General features: G+C 35.8%; 1 protein-coding gene across 1 annotated transcript; it reads left to right on the top strand.

The window, feature by feature from the left end:
- The first annotated feature begins 216 nt into the window (after nucleotides 1–216).
- LOC115453529 (THO complex subunit 2) lies at nucleotides 217–19,494 on the top strand. Its single transcript, XM_037441311.1, is given in 31 exon segments — nucleotides 217–402; nucleotides 1,028–1,193; nucleotides 2,134–2,375; nucleotides 2,509–2,642; nucleotides 2,763–3,019; nucleotides 3,207–3,353; nucleotides 4,632–4,801; nucleotides 5,188–5,353; nucleotides 5,508–5,677; nucleotides 5,762–5,960; nucleotides 6,173–6,405; nucleotides 7,490–7,607; nucleotides 7,686–7,818; nucleotides 7,952–8,115; nucleotides 8,277–8,533; nucleotides 8,750–8,909; nucleotides 9,097–9,345; nucleotides 9,546–9,766; nucleotides 10,194–10,362; nucleotides 10,448–10,558; nucleotides 11,902–12,006; nucleotides 12,009–12,051; nucleotides 12,454–12,538; nucleotides 12,620–12,689; nucleotides 12,771–12,837; nucleotides 13,641–13,681; nucleotides 15,016–15,114; nucleotides 15,639–15,696; nucleotides 17,363–17,433; nucleotides 17,586–17,635; nucleotides 19,372–19,494. Coding segments are annotated over 31 exon segments (4,257 nt in total). The 5' UTR covers nucleotides 217–334; the 3' UTR covers nucleotides 19,406–19,494.
- Nucleotides 19,495–22,249: the final 2,755 nt, after the last annotated feature.

Genomic DNA, 22,249 nt, shown 5'->3' with positions numbered 1-22,249 from the left:
TTTCGTTACTTAAGGAAAAGTTTTTTTCGCTTTTCCAAGGTGATCTAGCTGTTTTTATGATGATGACTTGGAATGCAGAAACACTTCTGAATTTTAGCAAGGTGTGAGGCAAGCAACCTGATATCAGAAAATCCGTTACTGGATTCACATGTGATTCTAAATGTGTACGCTCGGCCTTATAGTTGGTACTCTATTGATCAATGATCATTCATTGCCATTCATTCCATAATTTAATTCGTATATTCTCATTCACTCAATTATGGCCGCGGCGTGTCTCGAGTTGTTGTAATTGTGGTCGTAATAATTTATCAATTTAATAGTTCCCATTACTACGATGGGATCATTCGGCAAATTCGTGGCAGATTACTGTAAAAACTGGGAAAAATCAGGAAAAGAACAACTGTAAGTTTGATATCGTCTGAATTGTAGGTTGTATATGTTTAAACCGTCTACATCTAAATATAATAATAAGCCTTATCAAAACGGCTAGCGGCCTTACACGCATATCTAGAAATAAATCATAAAAAAAGAATGCCACGTTAACTTAGTTAATTTTATAGTTTGTTATTTCACTTAATAACTTTTATAAGCAAACAGTATTTGGTTTGCAAACACACTTGTAATAAAACTGACTTTTTAGAGCAATGTAGATTTTAAATAAACATCTATGTATAGAATTAGTGAAATATAGAATTAGTGTATAGTAATTGTGTTGACTAACATGTATAGATGTTTTATGGGAGTTCACTCATATGTGGCAATTCATTTTGGTGAATCCATCGTGTCACTTTTTGCAAACAAGCAGCAGTGCTATGTGTGAGCAGTATTTTTTACGCGTTAATAACTGGAACCAGATTTACAATTGTTAATTATGAGACTTGCCTCGGAGGGCAAACATCACCATGATCAGCACCATGCTGTCCTTCTACTTTACTACTCATGGGCTTAAGCATAATGATTGTCATTAAACAAGAATCAGATGTCAATAACATTAATCAAAGCATCTAAATTAATTTTTAATTTGCAGCCTTAAGTATGTGACGCAATCTATAAAAGATGAAGAGAAAAGTCCACTGTTTTCAAAATCAGGAAAGCTCTCTGGGCTCTCACAGACAATTTATGATTTGTTGCTGTGTGGCCTTAGAGGGCATCTAAAAAAAGAAGCAGTTCTATCAGTTCTTAAGGATATAACCGTAAGTGTTTAAACATTATTTAATTAATAGTTTTTTTTACCTATCCAATGTTTTTATATGTGTAGTGTCTTGTCAGTCACTTAATCAAAAACTAATTTAGTTTCTATAACAGTTTCAACATTTCAGTTTTTATAAATAGTTGTGTATGACAGATAAGGAGACATCTTTCACATCTTAGATTTTAATATATAAATATATACTTTATGGTTTTATGTTGACAAGATTAAAACACACTACTCAGGACTATTCAATATACATTTGTTAAACTGGATGTTTGCATAATTTTTAATAACCAGCCCCATTTTTATGTTCAGTTGATATTTGCAATATAAGTAAGATAATTATATTATGAGTAAGTACATTGTTGATAAGTATATAAACATCAATAATCTATAAATAGTATAAATTGAAGTCACAATCTGACTCTGTCTATGTATATTCTCTAACTTATCCTAAACCACACAACAGATTTCAATACTAATTTACTGTTATTCAGAGTTTAGTCCAGATGGGTTCTGTATTTAATATGTTGTAATTAAGTAATTTTCTCTACTATAAAATACTTTTTATAGTAGAGAAAATTACTTTTTTGTGACTAGTTGTCAAAAAATAATTATCAGCTATCAGATTGCCTGCTCCACTATATTGATACCATTGGTATATATATACATAGAATCACATTTTTTATGTTTTCCTGGGTTGGGCAGAGTATTTAACTCACCTGCATTTACAGTTACCTGCATCTACATTTTCAGTTGTAACGTAACACATTTTACAATTTTGCTACTAAGGCAGTCAATGTATTATACAAAATCAATTTATTAAAAATACGTAAATGATACCACTAAAATACTATGTTCATGTTTATAATTTCATCATACTACTGATACTGAACATAATAATTACACTTGCAGCTTGTAAATTATAAAATCTGTTTTAGGCATTACATGCAGATATACCATCCATAGCGTTAGATGTTGTTTGTGTATTGGATGCTGAAACCTGCCATGATGTGCAAAGTGAAGAACGTACCAATTTTTGTAATATAGTCAGAGAACTAGAAGGGTTTCTTTCTGACAAATTATTGAAGGAAAGATTAGAAATTGATACTCTACAAGATGTTGGTACACTGAAAAACAAAAATTTCTATACTAAATTTATCAAAATTAAAACAAAATTATAGTAAGTATATTTTTTATTTAACCACTATTCATATTTAGAAGACTATTCCTAATATTTATGTATCTTTTTGTTTTTAAGCCACCTGCATTGCAAAATTTTCTAGATAACATTTATGATATCCTTAATTTTTCAGTTACAAACAGCGTAAATTTAATTTATTTAGGGAGGAAAGTGAAGGTTATGCCAAACTCATAGTTGAACTGAATCAAGACATAAGTGAGGATATGGAATGGACTAATTTACTGGAAATCATACAATCACTTATAGGTAATGAGTTAATTAAATTTTACTAGTTATATAAACTGGTATAAGAATGATGTATCAGGTCATATTTTTAGTTACTTTGGTAAGCTGTGACAAATAAAAATTATGATATTTTTCTTTCAGGGTGTTTTAATTTGGATCCCAATAGAGTTTTAGATATAATTCTAGAATCATTTGAAGCCAGACCACAATTGGACCATCTTTTTATACCATTGATAAAGAACTACATGGGTGATCCTCAAGTAATTTCAGAGGTTCTGGGTTTTAAACTAGGAAACATAGAGGTGCTGTATAATTATAAAGAACCACCGCAGTTAATGACAGTGATAGCACTTTTATTACAGCATCACATCATATCTTTAGATGACATTTATCCTTGGGTGAGTAATATACCGGCTGTGTATACATGTGTGTGAATATTATTATTCCTTATTTCAATTAAACATATAGAGTATTTTGCATTAAGTATTATATTATCTTGTATATGATTTGGACATTTATAAAATGAAATGGAACCCAAACTGTAGCAAAATATAAAATTAGTTATAAACATGTCTGTTGTTATAGTTACGACCTGATGACACCATAATGGCAAAGGAAGCTGAAAAAGAACTGAAAACAGTACAAGATTACATTCGTAAATTGAATATAGTGTCAACTAAGGGTCCACAAGCCAATCCAATTGAATACATGGAGGAGAAAGTGGATCTTCAGGTAGGTTTTTGCATACATAAGCCTATGTTGCACTGGTAAGCGACCACTTAGTTGAGTTGTTATATTCAGTTGAATCCAAATGGATGTATTTTACATTTAAAATGGCTGACGACCATATAAATTGGTTCTAAATAAATTATTTAAAAAAAATATAATGTATTGGCTATCCTTTCATAAATTATGAAAAATAAGGAAAAACATGCAAAGTAATCAAAGGATTAGTTAACACCATTTATTTTGGTTGACGAGCAGATTTCAAGCAATAAAAATAAAGTAATAAAACAAGTTTCATTTTTACTTTTGTCTTTAAATTAAACATAATTATTATCAAATACTTACCAATATGGATAATATTAAATGACATGATTATTATTTTTTTTATAAAAAAAATACCTGGAATCTTGTGGTTGAATACTGAAAATACCTATTTCAGCAGGTTATTTTAATTTGTCGTATAGTGTTTTTTTCTTGCTTAGTACGTGTGGTCGTAAACTGCCATCAATCATACTTAGTGAACTATCAGGTAGCAACCACTTTTCATAAGTGAAACAAAGTTTAACTTTACATTTGCATTTTTAGACTTTGACAAATTTTAAAACAATAAATTAAATGTTAAAAACGCAATAAGCATAAAAAAATATGATTCTATGGGTCCAGTATACAACCAAATTATTGCTTTCAAGCATATTAATAAAATATGCATTTCAGTATACACCACCTCATTTTATAAATGTGTAGATAAATAAAGCTAAATAATTACTTTAAAACTATTAAACATTTAAAATCAATACATAATTAAAGTAGCTGCACTTCATTCAGTAGACAATGTATTATAATAGGTGACAAAAGCTACCACCTTTGAACACCTCGGGCCTTATATTTTACTGCATGTTGCAGTCAACACATATACTGAGCGTCCTACTTTATTTTAGGCCAAGCGTATTGTATTAAATATTATGCAACAACTATTCAAATAATATTTAAAGAATACTGCAATTTTTTTATTTCGAAAATAAAAATTATTATCTGTTACTAAAAAAATATTTAGGCGAGTAGTTGCTTACAGAAGGTGGTCGTGAAACTGATGTAATGGTTCTAAGTTTTTATAACTTCATTTAAAATATTTATACATACACATATAAATATTTTAAATATAAGTACTTATACATTGTTCATAACATTTGTATACAGATTTTACATTTTTTTATTTCGCTATAACATTTATCAGCTAATTTCTTAAATATAGTCATATAATGTTTGATATGTTATCATAACCAGGAATATTGGACTAATCAAAAGTTGGTGCTGTGCGAAGCCCTCCTGACCGTGAACGCTTGGCGCGAGTTTGCGGCCCTGTTCGGCCGGCTGCCCACATCGAGCATGCCGGCGAGACCTGCTACAGCACTCTGCGGAATGTTGCACGCTCTTGTCGAGCCATTGTACAGAACGTAAGTGAATTACCATTGTTTCCAGAATGAGTGTTTTCGTGGGCGTTCGAGAACAAAATATGTATAAGCTATCAAAGTTATAAAAGAAAAAATTGATTGTCACATAGGATAATGTGCACAACTGGTATTAAAACAAACACAGATTTGTTTATTTTTTTACTTTTTCTTTTCTACGTTATATAAATGTACGATGCTGATAATGAGTTACAGGAATACCAAAGGATATTTAATTCATCAATACTGAAACAGAGAAATATCTAAAATATTTCAGACCGTATAGTATTTTTTTGTTTGCTCCACTCTCAATAGCTGCACACTGGCTATTGGAATAACTAATCCGATAGATAAGTAACCTTAGTCTTTATGTTACATTTGTATTTCCACAGACAATGTCGAGTTGCTCCTAAGATAATGGGTAAACCCATTCCACCGTTGAAATCAAATTTAGCGCCGCCGGCTTGTAAAACATTTGAAGACATGAAGAATACCGTTATACCTGCTTTAATCTTACTGGGACCCTCATTGCATTATGATCCTATTTTAATGTATAAGGTGAGAAAGAACATAAATTAAAACACATCTTTACATAAGTTTTGCTTGGGACTCTTTCCATGTAGTTATATTTTTGACGGCAATCATACATTTTTTTCAATAAATAAATTAAGATTAGGTTTTAATATGATACATATTTTATTTTGGGTTTTAGATAATTCGTATACTAAGAACTGCTAGATCTCTAAAGGAAGATCCTTTACATTATGAAGCATTAACTGTATTAGATGCTGCCATACTGCCATCCCTTACTTTAATGGAGGGTAACTGTTGTATGGCTGAAGAAGTTTACACATTGTTAAAGTTGTACCCATATCAATGCAGGTAAAATGTTTAAGATTTTTATTCCTATTACAAATGAGTAGCAAGTTTAAGGTAAATTTTATATTAGCAATGTCTGATTTCTAGATATTGTCTCTATTCTCGATGGAAGAATGAGGCTGGAGAGCGCATGCCCTCACTGATGCGTGTTAGGGGCAACTCATTGCAACGAATAAAACACATAATGAAACGTGTCTCGAAAGAAAACATTAAACCGCAAGGTCGCCTCATTGGCAAACTGTCGCACGCGGCGCCGGCGTTTCTTTTTGATTACATGTTGTTACAGGTAACTAGTTTCTTTTAGTAAAAACGCATGTAATATTGGCGCACGAGTTCGTAGTTTGTTTATTGTTTGGTTTGGGGATTCGTTACGTCGTCGTCTATGTTACATATTCAAGCAAAAGCAACTAGTTCTCGCTTATGAGATAGAACATTCAGTAAAATATGTAATAGGTTGAGCAGAAACGAAGTGACAGCGCATAATATGTCGTGTGTCAGATCCAGACGTACGACAACCTGATCGGGCCGGTGGTGGAGTCGCTGAAGTACCTGACGCTGCTGTCGCTGGACGTGCTGGGGTTCTGCCTGGTGGAGGCGCTGGGCGCGCGCGGGCTGGCGCCGGCGTGGCTGCAGGCGCTCGCCGCCTTCGCGGGCGCCGCCTTCAAGAAGCACAACATCGAGCTCACCGCGCTGCTGCAGTTCGTCGCCAACCGCCTCAAGGCGCAGCAGAGGTACGGTCAGCAACAAAAGTCGATGAACAGATACTAATTAACAAAACAACTGAACATTAAAACGGACCATAAATCACTTACCAAAGAAGAGTACAGATTAAGGTTATGATTTCAATGTTACATAAGTCGCTAAACATTTAACTTTTGAGTTTTATAACTTGATAGTGCATTAGTTGATGAATCTCATTATTTAATTCAAGAAAGAAGTCTACACCATTACTTGCTTAACATCCTTTTATTTTATTACAAGCTTTTATTTATGATGCAAAGTTTGTATGTATTTATGCATCTACGTATGTATGCATGTATGTGCGTATGTATGCATGTATGTGCGTATGTATGCATGTATGTGCGTATGTTTGGATCAAATCTTGCAAATTATTTTTTAAGTGATTTTTTCCTCAACCAATTGGAATAAAATATTGGATATACATTTAGTTTGGATGACAATGCATGGTTAACTAAGTGACGTCCTACTAAATCCAATATGACGGACGAGCCAGGATGGCGGACTAGTTATTTTTTTACTTTCTATAATATGGATACCAAAGTAAAGGATTGGCTGAAAAAAAGTATGAATAAAAATAATTTTAACAAAAAATTAAACCGCCTTCAGAAACCACTCAAAACCAAAAAATAATTTCACATAACAAGTATATATTGGATACCAATTTTGGAGTAGGTGCCTAATTAAAATTGCTAGTTAAGCTAGATAAATACATTAACGAATATACGAAAATAATGTGCTGCCAGTGTATAAAGTCTAATAAATGATAATGATTAGAAAATATTGGAAACAAATTATGTTCAACGACTTCTGTTGCTGACTATACCTTTACTATATGCAGATAATCCGATACCGAGCAACCTCACACCTTACGAAATAATATTGGTGGACCTAGTAATGGAAATGAGGATTTCAATGTCTATTACGATTATACTACTAAAGACCTGTGCACTGTATTTAGAGTCTCGTCTCTAAACTTAAGTGTGAATTCAATAATAGTTTTCTTCCTTAAACTAGATGGGTTTAAACATTTTCTTTTATTACTTACTCTCACTAAATTTAAGACCTTTTTCACAGCCAAGATTTACTAATATTAAAAGAAATTGTACAAAAAATGGCGGGAATTGAAGCAGCCGAAGAAATGACTCCCGAGCAACTTGATGCCATGGCTGGCGGTGAATTGCTAAAGGGAGAGGTAAATATTAAACTGATTTATTTTAAATGTTATAATTAAATATGTTATACATTTTTTATTAAAAATTTCTTTTAATAGGCTGGATACTTTTCACAAGTACGAAATACAAGAAGATCATCAGCAAGGTTAAAAGAAGCGATAGTTGGCAACAACTTAGATATCGCGTTGTGCATACTTTCAGCGCAACAACGCCATTGCTGTGTTTGGAAAGGTATGTAAATACAAAGCATAGTTGTAGAAATATACCTACGGATCCCGTTTCTATCTAATAAATAACCTCAAATGAAACTAAATCCTTGATAATACTAGATTTAAACTGAATGAATAGGATTTGTTAATTTTAGAATATGATGACGACCCTGCCGTAACCGGAGAACCTCCAGGATCGCAGTTGAAGGTGGTAGGAAGGTTGGCAGATCAATGCCAGGACGCTCTTGTACAGCTGGGCACTTTCCTGGCGTCCTCTCATGCACCCGACGAATATGCTGCCAGACTACCGCCATTACCGGTAATTAACGCCTCCTAATACTAGCGATAGAGCCATACTGTCAAAACATTTTTATTTGTCAACTCAAGCAGCAGTTTTGAGGGCCTTGATGTTCCTATCATATATTGAAACAATGTTTCACACTTACACTTGATTTAAAGTAAATATTTGTTCTTCTTTAGGAATTGCTTCGTGATTACCATGTGGACGCCGACGTTGCATTTTTTTTGCATCGTCCAGTAATAGCTCAAAAAATTGCTGCTAAAATGGAATCTTTGCGAAAACATTCAGATAGTAAATCGGATACACCGGAGAAAAGCATCGAAAGATATAATGTTGCGTCAAAAGAAGCGTTAGAACCAATATTGCAATCGATTACTCCAATGTTATCTGCTAGAGTTTGGGAAGATATATCGCCAGAGTTTTATGTTACTTTTTGGTAAGTAATTCTAAGATTTATATAAACCAAATAACAGTAACAGTACTGTCATAGTGCTTATTGTACTTGATTATTACAATATTATTTGAAATTTTAATAAATATATAAATTGCGTCCCACAGGACACAATTTATAAAACCAGTAAAATTAATACTGAGCAACACATTGCTCAGTATTAATTTTCCTAGTTTTATTTAATTGCATGACCATTTTTAGGTCCCTTTCTATGTACGATCTTCGTGTGCCAGTCGAAAGTTACGAAAGGGAAATAGAACGCTTGAAAATAGCAGCAGCCAATGCCGCTAAAGATACCTCTCAGGGAACCAAGGGCAAGAAAGAACAGGAGCGTTTCAACACCCTCATTGATAAACTACAGGTAAAAGTGATCTTATTGTTTATCAATAGAATTCTGTGACTATTATAAAAGGAAACATGTGAACGATTTCAGATTAGGAAAACTAGGTAATTATTTTGAACGTAACCATTATTCAGTCATTCTAGTTATAGCATGTTTTTTATACGTTGAGTGTTGAGTGAGTGGTGAGTGACGTGCGCGTGCGCAGGAGGAGCGGCGGCGGCAGCAGGAGCACGTGGCGCGCGTCACGGCGCGGCTGCAGCGCGAGTGCGCCGGCTGGTTCCCCACGCGCGCCGCCAAGTCCGCCAAGAACGAGACCGTGACGCGCCTCATGCAGCTGTGCCTGTTCCCGCGCTGCGTCTTCACGGCCGCCGACGCGCTCTACTGCGCCGAGTTCGTGCACACCGTGCACTCGCTCAAGACGCCCAACTTCTCCACGCTGCTGTGCTACGACAGGGTAGGACGCGGGGCACCGCGTGTGCTGCGCTTTCTATTATTACTTTGTTTGAGTCTGAGTTGACACTTGTTGCGAACAGTTTTGTTTTTAACCACCGTTATGAATTCCTATGGAACTGAGACATCATTATGTATTAACAAAGAACATGAGAGATTAAAAGAATTAAGTTTAAGATTTTGAGTGTGAGTGTATTTGAGCAGTTATTCTGCGACATCACATACTCGGTGATGTCGTGCACGGAGGGCGAGGCGGCGCGCTACGGCACGTTCCTGTGCAAGGTGCTGGGCACGGCCATGCGCTGGCACGGCGACAAGCAAGCCTTCCACCGCGAGTGCGCGCATTACCCGGGCTTCGTCACCAAGTACCGAGTCTCGAACCAGTTCACAGAGGCCAACGACCATGTCGGATATGAAAATTACAGGTCATTGTTTTTCAATATAATTTGCTTACTAATACGAATCTACGATACCTTTTCCGGCGTGTTTGATTAAATTTTGTCGTGATGGAAGAATATATCATATTATCCAGACTCATAAAATAAGGTGTATAGACAAAAGCGCAGTTTTATAAGGGCGACAAAAATTTGAATAAAACAAAACTAATTGATAGTATATCAGATATAATTTACGATTAGAAAGATGAGTGCTGGAAACTTCACTATTGTCTTTGTAAACCTTTGATATGAAGCCTCGGTATTATCTGGAATAAAATATTATATTTTATCAATTCAAAGAACAGAGTTTAGATATTAGTCATTAAACTGATGCAATTTCTATGGACCATAGGTCAGTTGTTATGACTAAATAAAACAGTATGTAAATATATTAAAATGTTACCTTTTTTAATAGGCATGTATGTCATAAATGGCACTACAAAATCACGAAGGCAATGGTGGTCTGCTTGGACTCTGGTGATTATGTACAAATACGTAACGCTCTCATCGTGCTGATTCGTGTGTTGCCACACTTCCCCGTACTGGCTAGACTGGCACAGATCATCGAAAAAAAAGTTGACAAGGTAAGGTGAATTTATAAAGGTTTCTATTTCCTGACCAAAATTGATATTCCCCTTAACCTGTGTAATTTGTGTATTTTATTTTTAGGTAAAAGACGAAGAGAAAACCCAAAGACAAGATTTGTACGTTCTGGCTACCGTGTACAGCGGCCAGTTACGTAATAAAGGTCCTAACATGAGGGAAAGCGATTTTCACCAGGTATACACAGAAAATTGATAAGTTGTATTGGAATAATTTGTGTATGTCGCCTCATTGAGATATTTTTACCTTTAGGCTGTCAAATCAGTGAGATCTCGGATTGTATCACTGTATCGAATTGTGCATATTTGCTTCAATTATACATAGTATAAAATAACTGTTTTAATAAAATTAATATTTAATTTCTTGTGCGTATGTAACTATGCGTTAAATAAAGAATCTCACCTTTCCTTGTATCGTTTAAAATTAAATTGTCGCCAAACCCACACTTGGCGGATGCGCCCGCGAGAAAGACTAATCTATACTATTATATAAAGCTGAAGAGTTTGTTTGTTTGTTTGTTTGTTTGTTTGTTTGTTTGTTTGTTTGAACGCGCTAATCTCAGGAACTACCGGTCCAAACTGAAAAATTCTTTTTGCGTTGGATAGCCCTTTGTTCGTGGAGTGCTATAGGCTATATATCATCACGCTATACCCAATAGGAGCGGGGCAGTAATGGCTAATCTCAGGAACTACCGGTCCAAAATGAAAAATTCTTTTTGCGTTGGATAGCCCTTTGTTCGTGGAGTGCTATAGGCTATATATCATCACGCTATACCCAATAGGAGCGGGGCAGTAATGGCTAATCTCAGGAACTACCAGTCCAAACTGAAAAATTCTTTTTGCGTTGGATAGCCCTTTATTCGTGGAGTGCTATAGGGTATATATCATCACGCTATACCCAATAGGAGCGGAGCAGTAATGGCTAATCTCAGGAACTACCGGTTTCAACTGAAAAATTCGTTTTGTGTTGGATAGCCCTTTATTTGTGGACCGCTATAAGCTATATATCATCACGCTATGACCAATAGGAGCGGAGCAGTAATGGCTAATCTCAGGAACTACCGGTTTGAACTGAAAAATTTTTTTTGTGTTGGATAGCCCTTTGTTCCTGGAGTGCTATAGGCTATATATCATCATGCTATGACCAATAGGAGCGGAGCAGTAATGAAACATGTTGCAAAAACGGGGAAAATTATGAGTTTTGAGAGCTTCCGTTGCCTGCGCTGCGTAAACGGTTAAAGTTATGCAACAATGATGTATGACGGGATTGTTTCACTTAAAATGTTCTAAATAATATAACAAAGTCCCCCGCTGCATCTGTCTGCCTTAACGTGTTAAACTCAAAAACTACCTAACGTATTAAGATGAAATTTGGTATGGAGACAGTTTGAGACCCTGGGAAGAACATAAGCTCCCGGGAAACTGCTATTTTTATAACGGAAAACTTTAGCCTGAAAAACTTTATAACGCGGGCGGAGCCGCGAGCAAAAGCTAGTTAAATACATAAAGACATTATTGCAGATGAGCGACAAGCACAAGATAGCGGCGGTCGGCGCGGGCGGTGCGGCCGGCGCCGCGGCGGGCCCGGGCGGCGCGGGGGCGGCGCGGGCGGCGGCGCGGGGGGCGGCGCCTCGCCCGGGGCCGCGCCCGCCGCCGCACCCGTCGCCGCAGGTAACTACTTGCCAATGTGGCAACGCACGCTGCCGCCGTTCCATCTCTCGATGGCTCCGATAAGGAACAAGTCCAACTCCCGCTCACTCATATTCTTTGTTTGCTTTATATAATTAACGTCACGAAAACAGTACCGCACTGGACAGAGCCCCCGCAAGCACGATACTTCACGGTCACGATACTTTCTCAAAAACATGCATTAGCTGTATATTAGTTACAGTTGTACGAACAACTGCAACCTTCGACATATGTAATGTAGATACATTATTATTATTAGATCGATATTAATTACTTCAGTGTTTATACTTGCAAAAATAAACATCATATTTTTGTTTACATTTTGTATGTATATGTTTCTGTGTTACGTTAGATAAAATTAACTCATTCAATAATTTTGAGTAGACGCTGAGAAGCGGGAGTCACGTACCAGCGACCGACGTCGGGAAGAATCCGATCGCGAAAAAGAATCTAAACGTGAATCGCGATCGTAAGTATTGTAGCTTTAAACTTTCGTTGTAAGCTATCACAATATATAAGTCAGTTAAAAATGATGCATTTGTTTGTACAGTTCAATCAAGGAAAGGAACAAGGAGGAGAATAGACCCAAAGAAAAATCGCCCAGAGAACGTTCGCATAGGGTAAAGTATTTCATAATATACTGCAATTAATATGTTTTTTCATAGTTATTGATTAATTCATTGCGACGTTTTTTCTAACAGGATAATTATCTAGAGACAGTGTCCCCGCCACACGAACACCGCAGTGCTACCGATGACATAGAACGAGGTGAGACTCGTATTCTTGTTGTTTGTAGCTGAGCCGATTTTATTAAAAAGTTCGTTGCAAAAAATGTGCTGCAATATAGTAAAACGCAATACTGGCAAAATAACAATTTTAATTGAGAAATATGAATTATGCTTCAAGACTCCCAATATTTTATTAATTTAGTAGCTATTAGTTTTACACGTTTGACAAGTTTCAAATTCATATTAAACAGCTAACAAAGACAGTACCAATTTGTTTACAGTTTAATTGAGAATATAGATGAGAGTGCGACTTTTGTATTTGGCCGACTTATACATTTATGTGACCAGAAGCATTTACCCAATTATGAAAGAGGATTTATAATAAATAAATATATAAATCAGATACTTGTATCAAATTCGAATAAGTACCCAAGGGGCAATTTCATTAGTATGGGTGCATCATGCTTATTTTGTAATATTTTTTTAATGAAATTATTCTTAGAAGGCCTACATTTAAACCTGTCCTATAGTTTTGCATATGCAAATGCATATAATACATAATTACAGTCTAAATAGTTATAATTATTACTCCAAATTGAATGTGTCCGTTCGAATACTATAACTAGTAGTAGTTCCAATACTAAATATTAGCCAAATACGATAATTTAAATTATCAAGTACATATACCTATATAAAGTATATATTATATGTAAGGTTTTTTAAGAAAACAACCCAGCTTTATGAAAATCCGTGTAACTGGAATATTGTAAAGGTAATATAGGGATATTTAGGTCTCAACCAAGAGATTTTGTAATGCAATTCTATTTCAATTATTCATTCCAGATGTGAAGCGCCGTAAAGTAGAAAACAGCGGCAATGGCAAGGTGAGTACTGTGGTAATAAATCGACCTTGCATTGCACTCGCGCCGGACTGAGGATTGGGCTGGACAGCGACTACGAAGCGCCGGAAGCGCCCTGTATATAACAATACTAAAATATTAAATACAAATAAGTGCTCAAGATCGTTACTACGAAGAAGAATAAATGTGTTCTACTAAGACTTTCTGACTCTCAAAGTGCTCAATAAAAATAATAAAAAAAATCACAAAAGTGCAAGAAATTCAAATTCAATAAAAAATTAAATAAATCAATTATAATTTTCAAATGTCATCAAGTAAAAAATATTGAAGAAATCATCAAATCGTTGACCGCTAAAGATGTGGCAGAAGTGGACATCACAAAGGAAAATATACAAACGAAGATTAATAAAGTATTCGACGCATGATACGTCATGATACAGCAGATGGAGGAAAGAAAATTCAAGACAAAGAAACAAAGGAATTGAATATATAATAGCTACCTGGAAGCCCAGAATCACCTTGCAGCTGCACTGTCAGAAACATCTAGGGAAATTTATATAAGAAAGCAAAAGTCCCATGGCATAAACATCACTAAAGCTAAAATTAATATAAAGTTATAAAAGGAACAATCACTCGAATCGTAAGTCCATTCAGCCCAGTCCGCGTTGACACGGTAAGGTCATTTGTAAACGAGCCAAAAGGTCCATTGAGTTAAGCGTGCCTGAACGGAAGATAGATGCGACAGGATAAGTTCGCGCCAATATTCACTTCTTTGATTTGAAGGTCGACCCAAAAGTACTCTTCATAGAATATAACGATATTATCGTATCGTGGCTCGATCAATTAATGCAAGCTTAAAATCAAGCTGGAAGAAGTAATTGTGGCTACTTCGCCATTTCAAAAAGTAACATGAAGGATCAAACTTCGCTGGTTGTCATTACATATTGAAGAATATAGATAGCATATCAATATTAAACAAAAAGTTAAATAAAACACGGACACTTGATGTTAACCCACTAATCAGAATAAAAAGAAGATTGTGTCTAAAATAGCCACAAAGGACTGCAACTGAAATAGAACTACAGAAAGGAGCAAACACTGAAGCATTGAGCATGGCGTCGTCGTCGTTTTTCAAGACCCGGATGAAACATTTTAGAAAAGGATAACGTGAAGAAGACACTGAAGCTGAAGTCTTTAAACAAAAGAGTTTGTAACTGGTCTTAATTCATTGTCCCTTTTGGCTCGATTTTAATTTATTATAAAAATTGAACCATTATATTATGTAGTTAAAAATTAATTTCATTTACTGCACATTTTATGTGAAATAGAAGATTAATATTATTTTTCTACGTAAGCAGGGTAGTAAAGAAATAGAAGAAAGATCACCAGAGAAGGAAAAAAGGAAAAATAAAATAAGAGGTGATGACCGCAAAGAACGTAAGATGAATCGTAAGAGGGTGAGTACTTGTGACAAAAAAGAAGATTCCAACTCCGTTAATGTGTCGCCATGTAGGTATAGATTCTATTGATAAAAAAAATTACAAAACCTAAGCAAACGTTTTGATAACAAGGTAACGTAAATAGTATTTATAGCAGAATCAACCTGCGTGAGATACTTATATCATAATCTAAATATATTATATAACTCAAAGGTGACTGACTGACATAGTGATCTATCAACGCACAGCCCGAACCACGGGACGGATCGGGCTGAAATTTAGTATGCAGGTAGATGTTATGACGTAGGCATCTGCTAAGAAAGGATTTTGATAAATTCCACCTCTAAGGGGATAAAAGTTTGTATAAATCTCAGATTTACACCATATACCATACACCTGGTAGAAATTTAACTCGATATCCATTCGATCGAAGGTGCCAACAAATTATTAATAGTTATGATTATAAACAGAAATTTTCTTGATTTCATACAAGTTTGTTCCCTGATTTTAATGCGATCTCAAATTTTATATTTTATTTTTAGGACAGAACAGAAGAATCTGCTATTTTAGAACAGAAAAGAAGACGGGATGAGCAGAAAGGTCAGTAAATTGTCTAAAAACATTAAAATTTCATATATATCTGTATTACTATGTATGTATTGGCCTGTGCCCAACGGTGGTATATTATATGTATAATACAAGGCATGAACTACCTATGACTTTATATATTAAAATAAACAGGCAGTAATAACATATTGAAACGCGCAATCTGAAAACTTAAATTACCCCAAATGGGACGTCTTCATGTAAAAGACAAATTCTAGTTGTCTTTTTGGTCGAGCTCTGAGGTCGAGCTGGTTTCATACGTCATGTTTTTCATATGACACGTGAATGTGAAGAATATGTATTAAGTGCATACGGGAACACTTACCCTTTCATTCTAATCTAATCCAATTTATTTTATTTGACTGTCCCGTTTGATTTGTTAGATCTTCTATAAAAAAAATGAATCGCTGAATGTCTTGCTCTGCGCAAATCTCGAGAGCAGCTGATCCGATTTCGCTAATTCTTTTTTTAAAATATTCCTTGAAGTACGAGGATGGTTCATAAGGAGAGAAAAATTTAAAATTGCCTGAAAAAGTCTAAAGACAACACTTTTCTTTATTTCCATATAAAAGATTCGTAATAATACTTAAAATTAAATTTGAACTTAACTATTCCATAAAGTTTAAGTGTTAGTGGAGGGGTTCCGGGAAGGCAAAACAATTGCACTGACGTTAGATGGAACGATGGAAAGAATTTTAAGTGTTTTATAATTTTTATTTTTTGACATAATGTAATTGTTGAATTATTAATTTTCTTTTTTCTTTTCTTATCTTACTAGCTGACCCGGTGTCCCAAATCTATACTATTATATAAAGCTGAAGAGTTTGTTTGTTTGAACGCGCTAATCTCAGGAACTACCGGTCCAAACTGAAAAATTCTTTTTGCGTTGGATAGCCCTTTGTTCGTGGAGTGCTATAGGCTATATATCATCACGCTATACCCAATAGGAGCAGAGCAGTAATGGCTAATCTCAGGAACTACCGGTCCAAACTGAAAAATTATTTTTACGTTGGATAGCCTTTTGTTCCTGGAGTGCTATAGGCTATATATCATCACGCTATACCCAATAGGAGCGGAGCAGTAATGGCTAATCTCAGGAACTACAGGTCCAAACTGAAAAAATCTTTTTGCGTTGGATAGCCCTTTGTTCCTGGAGTGCTATAGGCTATATATCATCACGCTATACCCAATAGGAGCGGAGCAGTATTAGATCTCGGGAACTACCGATTCGAACTGAAAAATTCTTTTTGTGTTGAATAGTCCTTTGTTTGTGGAGTGCTATAGACTATATATCATCACGCTATGACCAATAGGAGCGGAGGAGTAACGGGTAATCTCAGGAATTATCGGTTTCAACTGAAAAATCAGAAATTTGAAATATCATTGACACAATGGCCGGGTTTACACATCCGCAATCACGTTCTGAATTAAGAATTTTGATCTAGGAATAGCGTACCGCGTAGCGATCTTGAATAGCGTACCGCGCTAATTTACTTTTATCAACTAAAATTTTTAGAAGCCCCGAATAGCTAAAGTACACAGATATAAGAGAGCTATATCCATAAATATTGAATTTCACTGTCGGTTTACTACTGTTGTTCTGTCGATAACTTTAGAGTATAATTTAGTTCAATAAATTATAATTACATTATATTTACAGCCATAATCAAGATGGGAAGTCATCAGAATGGTTCGCAAGACGATCACCATTACGAAAAGTACCATAAGAGGGTAAGTTTGTGGCCGTGTATTAGACTCTTTTTCAAACTATGATAATTAATTAAGTCACATTTTTATTTCGTAATCGGTTTTTAACAGATTAATTAATGAGAACTTATATTATGTAGAAACATTTTATAATCAATATATGTTATTTTTCACAGGAGAAATCGCCTTTTCGAGATCGTTCTCATGAAGAACCAAGAGATAAACAATATCCTTTTCAATAATTAATTACTGCTATTAGAGACTATTTATTAGTATAAATAGGGTAGATGACACGTTTTTATTTCTTCCTTTTATCAAAATTTTACGATCACAAATAGCTGAGAGAAATTATCAAAACCCGTTCAAAAATAAATAAGTTACAATTATTTGATATCAGATGGATATCATAACTGTCAAAAACACAAATGCGTGTGAAGTGTAGTGACGTTATGGATCTAAATAATGCTCAACACACGCCTACTTGTGTTCTTGCGATATTTCAAACATTAATTTCTACCACAACCAGTTTTGATTGTTTCACAAAATTGTTTATTTTTACTGTTATGTGGATATATAAGATACGGGTGTATCGTGTAAAATAACGTACAAAATAAAAAATATACCCGCTTATGTTTTTGAGATACAGAAGTTGAAGAAATAACGGGTACATAATTGATCTCATATCGAATAGTCTGTATTTCTATATGAGTGTCAAAACATTGGAAATCATTTTACAGTAGATATAGTATAACTAGGAAAATAAAAGTCGCGCCATGTTTAGTTACATGTGTAATTAATTTCATGTAACAGCAACCTTAAATTTAAAAGGAAGGTAAGCAAAAGTGGTGCCCAAAGTTGATTTTTTATTTTAATGTATCGCAAACACGAGCAACTAAGAATTGCGTCGAGTAAGTTAACGTGTAAATATTTCTCTATAGTTGTTTGCCATACTATACGTCAAAAAAGTGTCTTGCTGCCGATTCCCATACATTTTGAGTTTACTGTTACAATGGCTACACGATTTTCTAATATACGAGTAAGTTTACACATGTAGGGTTCAGTTCGAATTCCGATACAAAAATTGACACCAACAAAACTGTAATTTAAGTTTTAGCCCCTGATTTAAATAATACAGTCGAGAAGGCACCAATACGCGTTTGTAAACAGCTTATTCGGGTGTGTTTGTTACTCATAATTATTCATAGTTATATAATAATAATAATATCAGCCCTGTATTATATACTTGCCCACTGCTGAGCACGGGCCTCCTCTACTACTGAGAGGGATTAGGCCTTAGTCCACCACGCTGGCCTAGTGCGGATTGGTAGACTTCACACACCTTCGAAATTCCTATAGAGAACTTCTCAGATGTGCAGGTTTCGTCACGATGTTTTCCTTCACCGTTAAAGCGAACGATAAATTCACAAAGAATACACACATGATTTTAGAAAAGTCAGAGGTGTGTGCCCTTGGGATTTGAACCTGCGGACATTCGTCTTGGCAGTCCGTTCCACACCCAACTAGGCTATCGCCGCTTTTTTTCATAGTCATATATTCGCCAATAATGACAACAAATATTACGTAATTTTCGTGCGAGAGGTACTGATTAGGCTATACTTTTTTGATATTACCTCAACCTTATTGCCGACGAAATGCACGATACCGAACTCGCGCACTATCACTTATCACTCTAGACCAATTTAAATGATGTTTAAACGAGTTAAACGACACGTGCATTCAATAGTTGTCCGTGGCGTCGTGGTGGTCCACGTGGTATTTAACGCGTCACCGCAACTTGCTAATAACAATTATTTTTAGTGAAACACTAATTCTTACATATTACATTGTTTTTTTTTCTAAATTTATTATCATATTTAATACGAATCTGTCCATTCATACTATAGATAAGTATTTGTACAGTGTGATTATCACAGAAATATTATTTCCTTAACAGTGCAATACTAGGCGATCAAATGAATCGAAAATAAGAAGATGAAGAACCTTAAGGATAATAAGAAACTAGCAGATAACCTAGACACGACATTAATTAATTAGGAAACCAATAAAATATTTTAACAAGATAAATGTTTTATTATCTACGTAATATCTACAAAAGTTTCGTTATATGGCAATACGTAGGGGTCGCAATACCGGACCATTTTTCAAAACCGGTATTTTCGGTATTGACCTAAAATAAATTCCGGTATTCCGGTATTTCCGGTATTTGAAGAAATATTAGAAAAATAGGAAATATACTTACATTTAAGTAAGTAATTAAATGTTAAATTTTAATGACAGCTTAGTGATGAGTTAAAGGCTGAATGAAAAGAGATTATTTTTGTAAGCCAACGCTCATGCCGTTCTGATTTCTGAGAGCTGGCTCAAACCTCACCTTCCTTCTACCCTTTACCCCCTCCCTGGTTTCATTTTGATTAGAAATGATCGAGTTGACAAGAGAGGGGGCGAAGTCGCTATATATTTACGTAGCGACCTGAAATATAGAACTGTAATATCTTCCTCTGCTTCTTATTCTGCTTTGCGTAATTTCTGTTTCTTGAGGTTTGGGTCAAGAGAGTGAAAACCTTACTAGGTGTTATTTACTGTCCTCCATCTCTTGATTACTTCTCCAGTCTGGAAACAGTTCTGGAATCTATAAGATCAGAATATGCTCATCACATCATCATGGGTGATTTAAATACTGATCTCCTTGCCAGCCACTCTTCCCGATTTCGTAAACTCCTTACTGTCCTTGACTATGCTAAACTGCATGTCCTACCACTGCAAGCCACCCACTATAAAATAGATGGTCACGACTCTTGGCTTGACACTATCCTCACCTCTGCTCCTTGTTTTCTCCCACGGTAATTTTCCTGCTCCTGGCTTCTCTCACCATGATCTCATCTATTTGTCTTACGCCCCAAAACCTCTCAAGTTCCCCTCAAAGATATTGCACTTGCGTAGTTTTGGTCGCATCGATGCGGATAAGCTGAAAGGATACGCTGCTAACTTTAACTGGGATCACCAATTGGCAGCCACTTCTGTTGACGATAAAGTCGCAATATTTAACCGCGTTGTCACTTCACTCTTTGATACCCATGTCCCTTTAAAGAAAATTAAATTAAAACATCCTCCTGCACCATGGATTACACATGGGGTTAGGATGGCGATGAGACGAAGGGATCGTTCGGAGGAGAACTGATGCCTTTTTAACGCTGCAAGGAATCGGTGTAACCAGGTAGTACCTAATGCAAAACGCCGAACACATTCTCAGTAATATTTCTTCTTCCTTGCCAGCCAGTATCTGGAGAGTCCTCGGAACTCTGGGTATTGTCAAAGTTAAAAACATAGATCTCCACGGTGCGAGTATTGGTTTGGATAACATTAATCAACATTTCATATCTATTACCATGATTGATTACCGAACTAGGCGTCGTACCATGGATTTCTTAGCGGGTCTATCCAGGCCTAACATTAATACTTTTCATTTTTCTTCTGTGCCGTTGGGTAAAATTAGAAAAGTCATCCTGTCCATTAAATCCAGTGCCACTGGCTGTGTCAACATCAGTCGTCGCGTGATAATCCCTATCTTGGACCAACTTCTACCAATCATATCATTAACGCCTCCCTCAGCACTGGTATCTTTCCGTCTTTGTAGCGGAGAGCTATTGCTATCCCTTTTCCTAATTCCTAACCAAATTAAACTAATAATTTCTAAGCATTTCCGTCCCGTATCCATTCTTCCATTTCTCTCAAAAGTGCTTGAGGCCTGTGCTCACTAGCAATTGTCTGAGCATGTGCACCGAAACAACCTACTATGCCCACTCCAGTCTGGCTTCAGGCCTGGCTATAGCACTATTACTGCACTCCTCAAAGTGACTGGCGATATTAGGGAGGGCGTGGAGGATTTGTAAGTCGTTGTTTTGGCTTTGGTTGATTTCTCCAACGCCTTCAATATAGTCAGTCACGACATTCTTCTTGCAAACCTCTCCCACCTTATGATCTCGCCCACGGCACTGAATTGGTTCTCGTTATATTTTCAGGGACGCCAACAGTTGGTGCGCCTAGACGATTCTTCGTCTAGCTGGCGTGATATAGACTGTGGCGTCCCTCAAGGCGGCATACCCTCCCCATTCTTGTTCTCTATCTTCATAAACCTCTTAACACAAAATCTTCAATGTGCGTACCATCTGTATGCTGATGACTTGCAAATTTATTCTCAGGAGCTAGTCGATTGTGTGTCCGCAGCTGTAGATAGGATAAATAAGGACAATTTCGACCTTTCGGTAAACCCCGCGAAATTGACATGAAATACCAGGCCATTATTGTAGGCAGCTCAATGCTTTTTAACAGGTTGGATTTTACATCTATTCCCCCTGTTATGTTTCTCAGCTTTGTTTATCTGACAGCTTGCTCTTTGTTCAGCTTTGTTAATCTGACAGCCAACTAGATTCAAGTTGTATCACAATACGAGTAATAGCCAATCACAACGGCCCTATGTCTACGCACTGCGAAGACTGCCATGCCGTCAGCACTGAGAAACGGACTTGTTATCACAGCAATGCTCCGGCCTTAGATAAATAACGTCTTTGAATAATGAGGATAGACTTTAAAGAACAAAAAATATTTCTAATAAGTTCTAATAAAAATATCAATTAACAGTTAACACCGCTATGCTTAGAACAAAACAAAAGTAGCAATATAGCCATAAGCCATGTATTTTGCTCGCTCTTTATAGAATATACGCCTATACGGATGAATGAAATTGCAAGCAGCTTAAATTTTTGCGATTTAAAACTCGAGAAATTAATAATTATACACACATTTTGTACTGAATTTTATT

Source organism: Manduca sexta, chromosome 22, assembly GCF_014839805.1.
Source record: "Manduca sexta isolate Smith_Timp_Sample1 chromosome 22, JHU_Msex_v1.0, whole genome shotgun sequence".
NCBI classification, from domain to species: Eukaryota; Metazoa; Arthropoda; class Insecta; order Lepidoptera; family Sphingidae; genus Manduca; species Manduca sexta.
The sequence above is the reverse complement of the archived record's forward strand: the minus strand, read 5'-3'. Positions and strand labels throughout refer to the sequence as shown.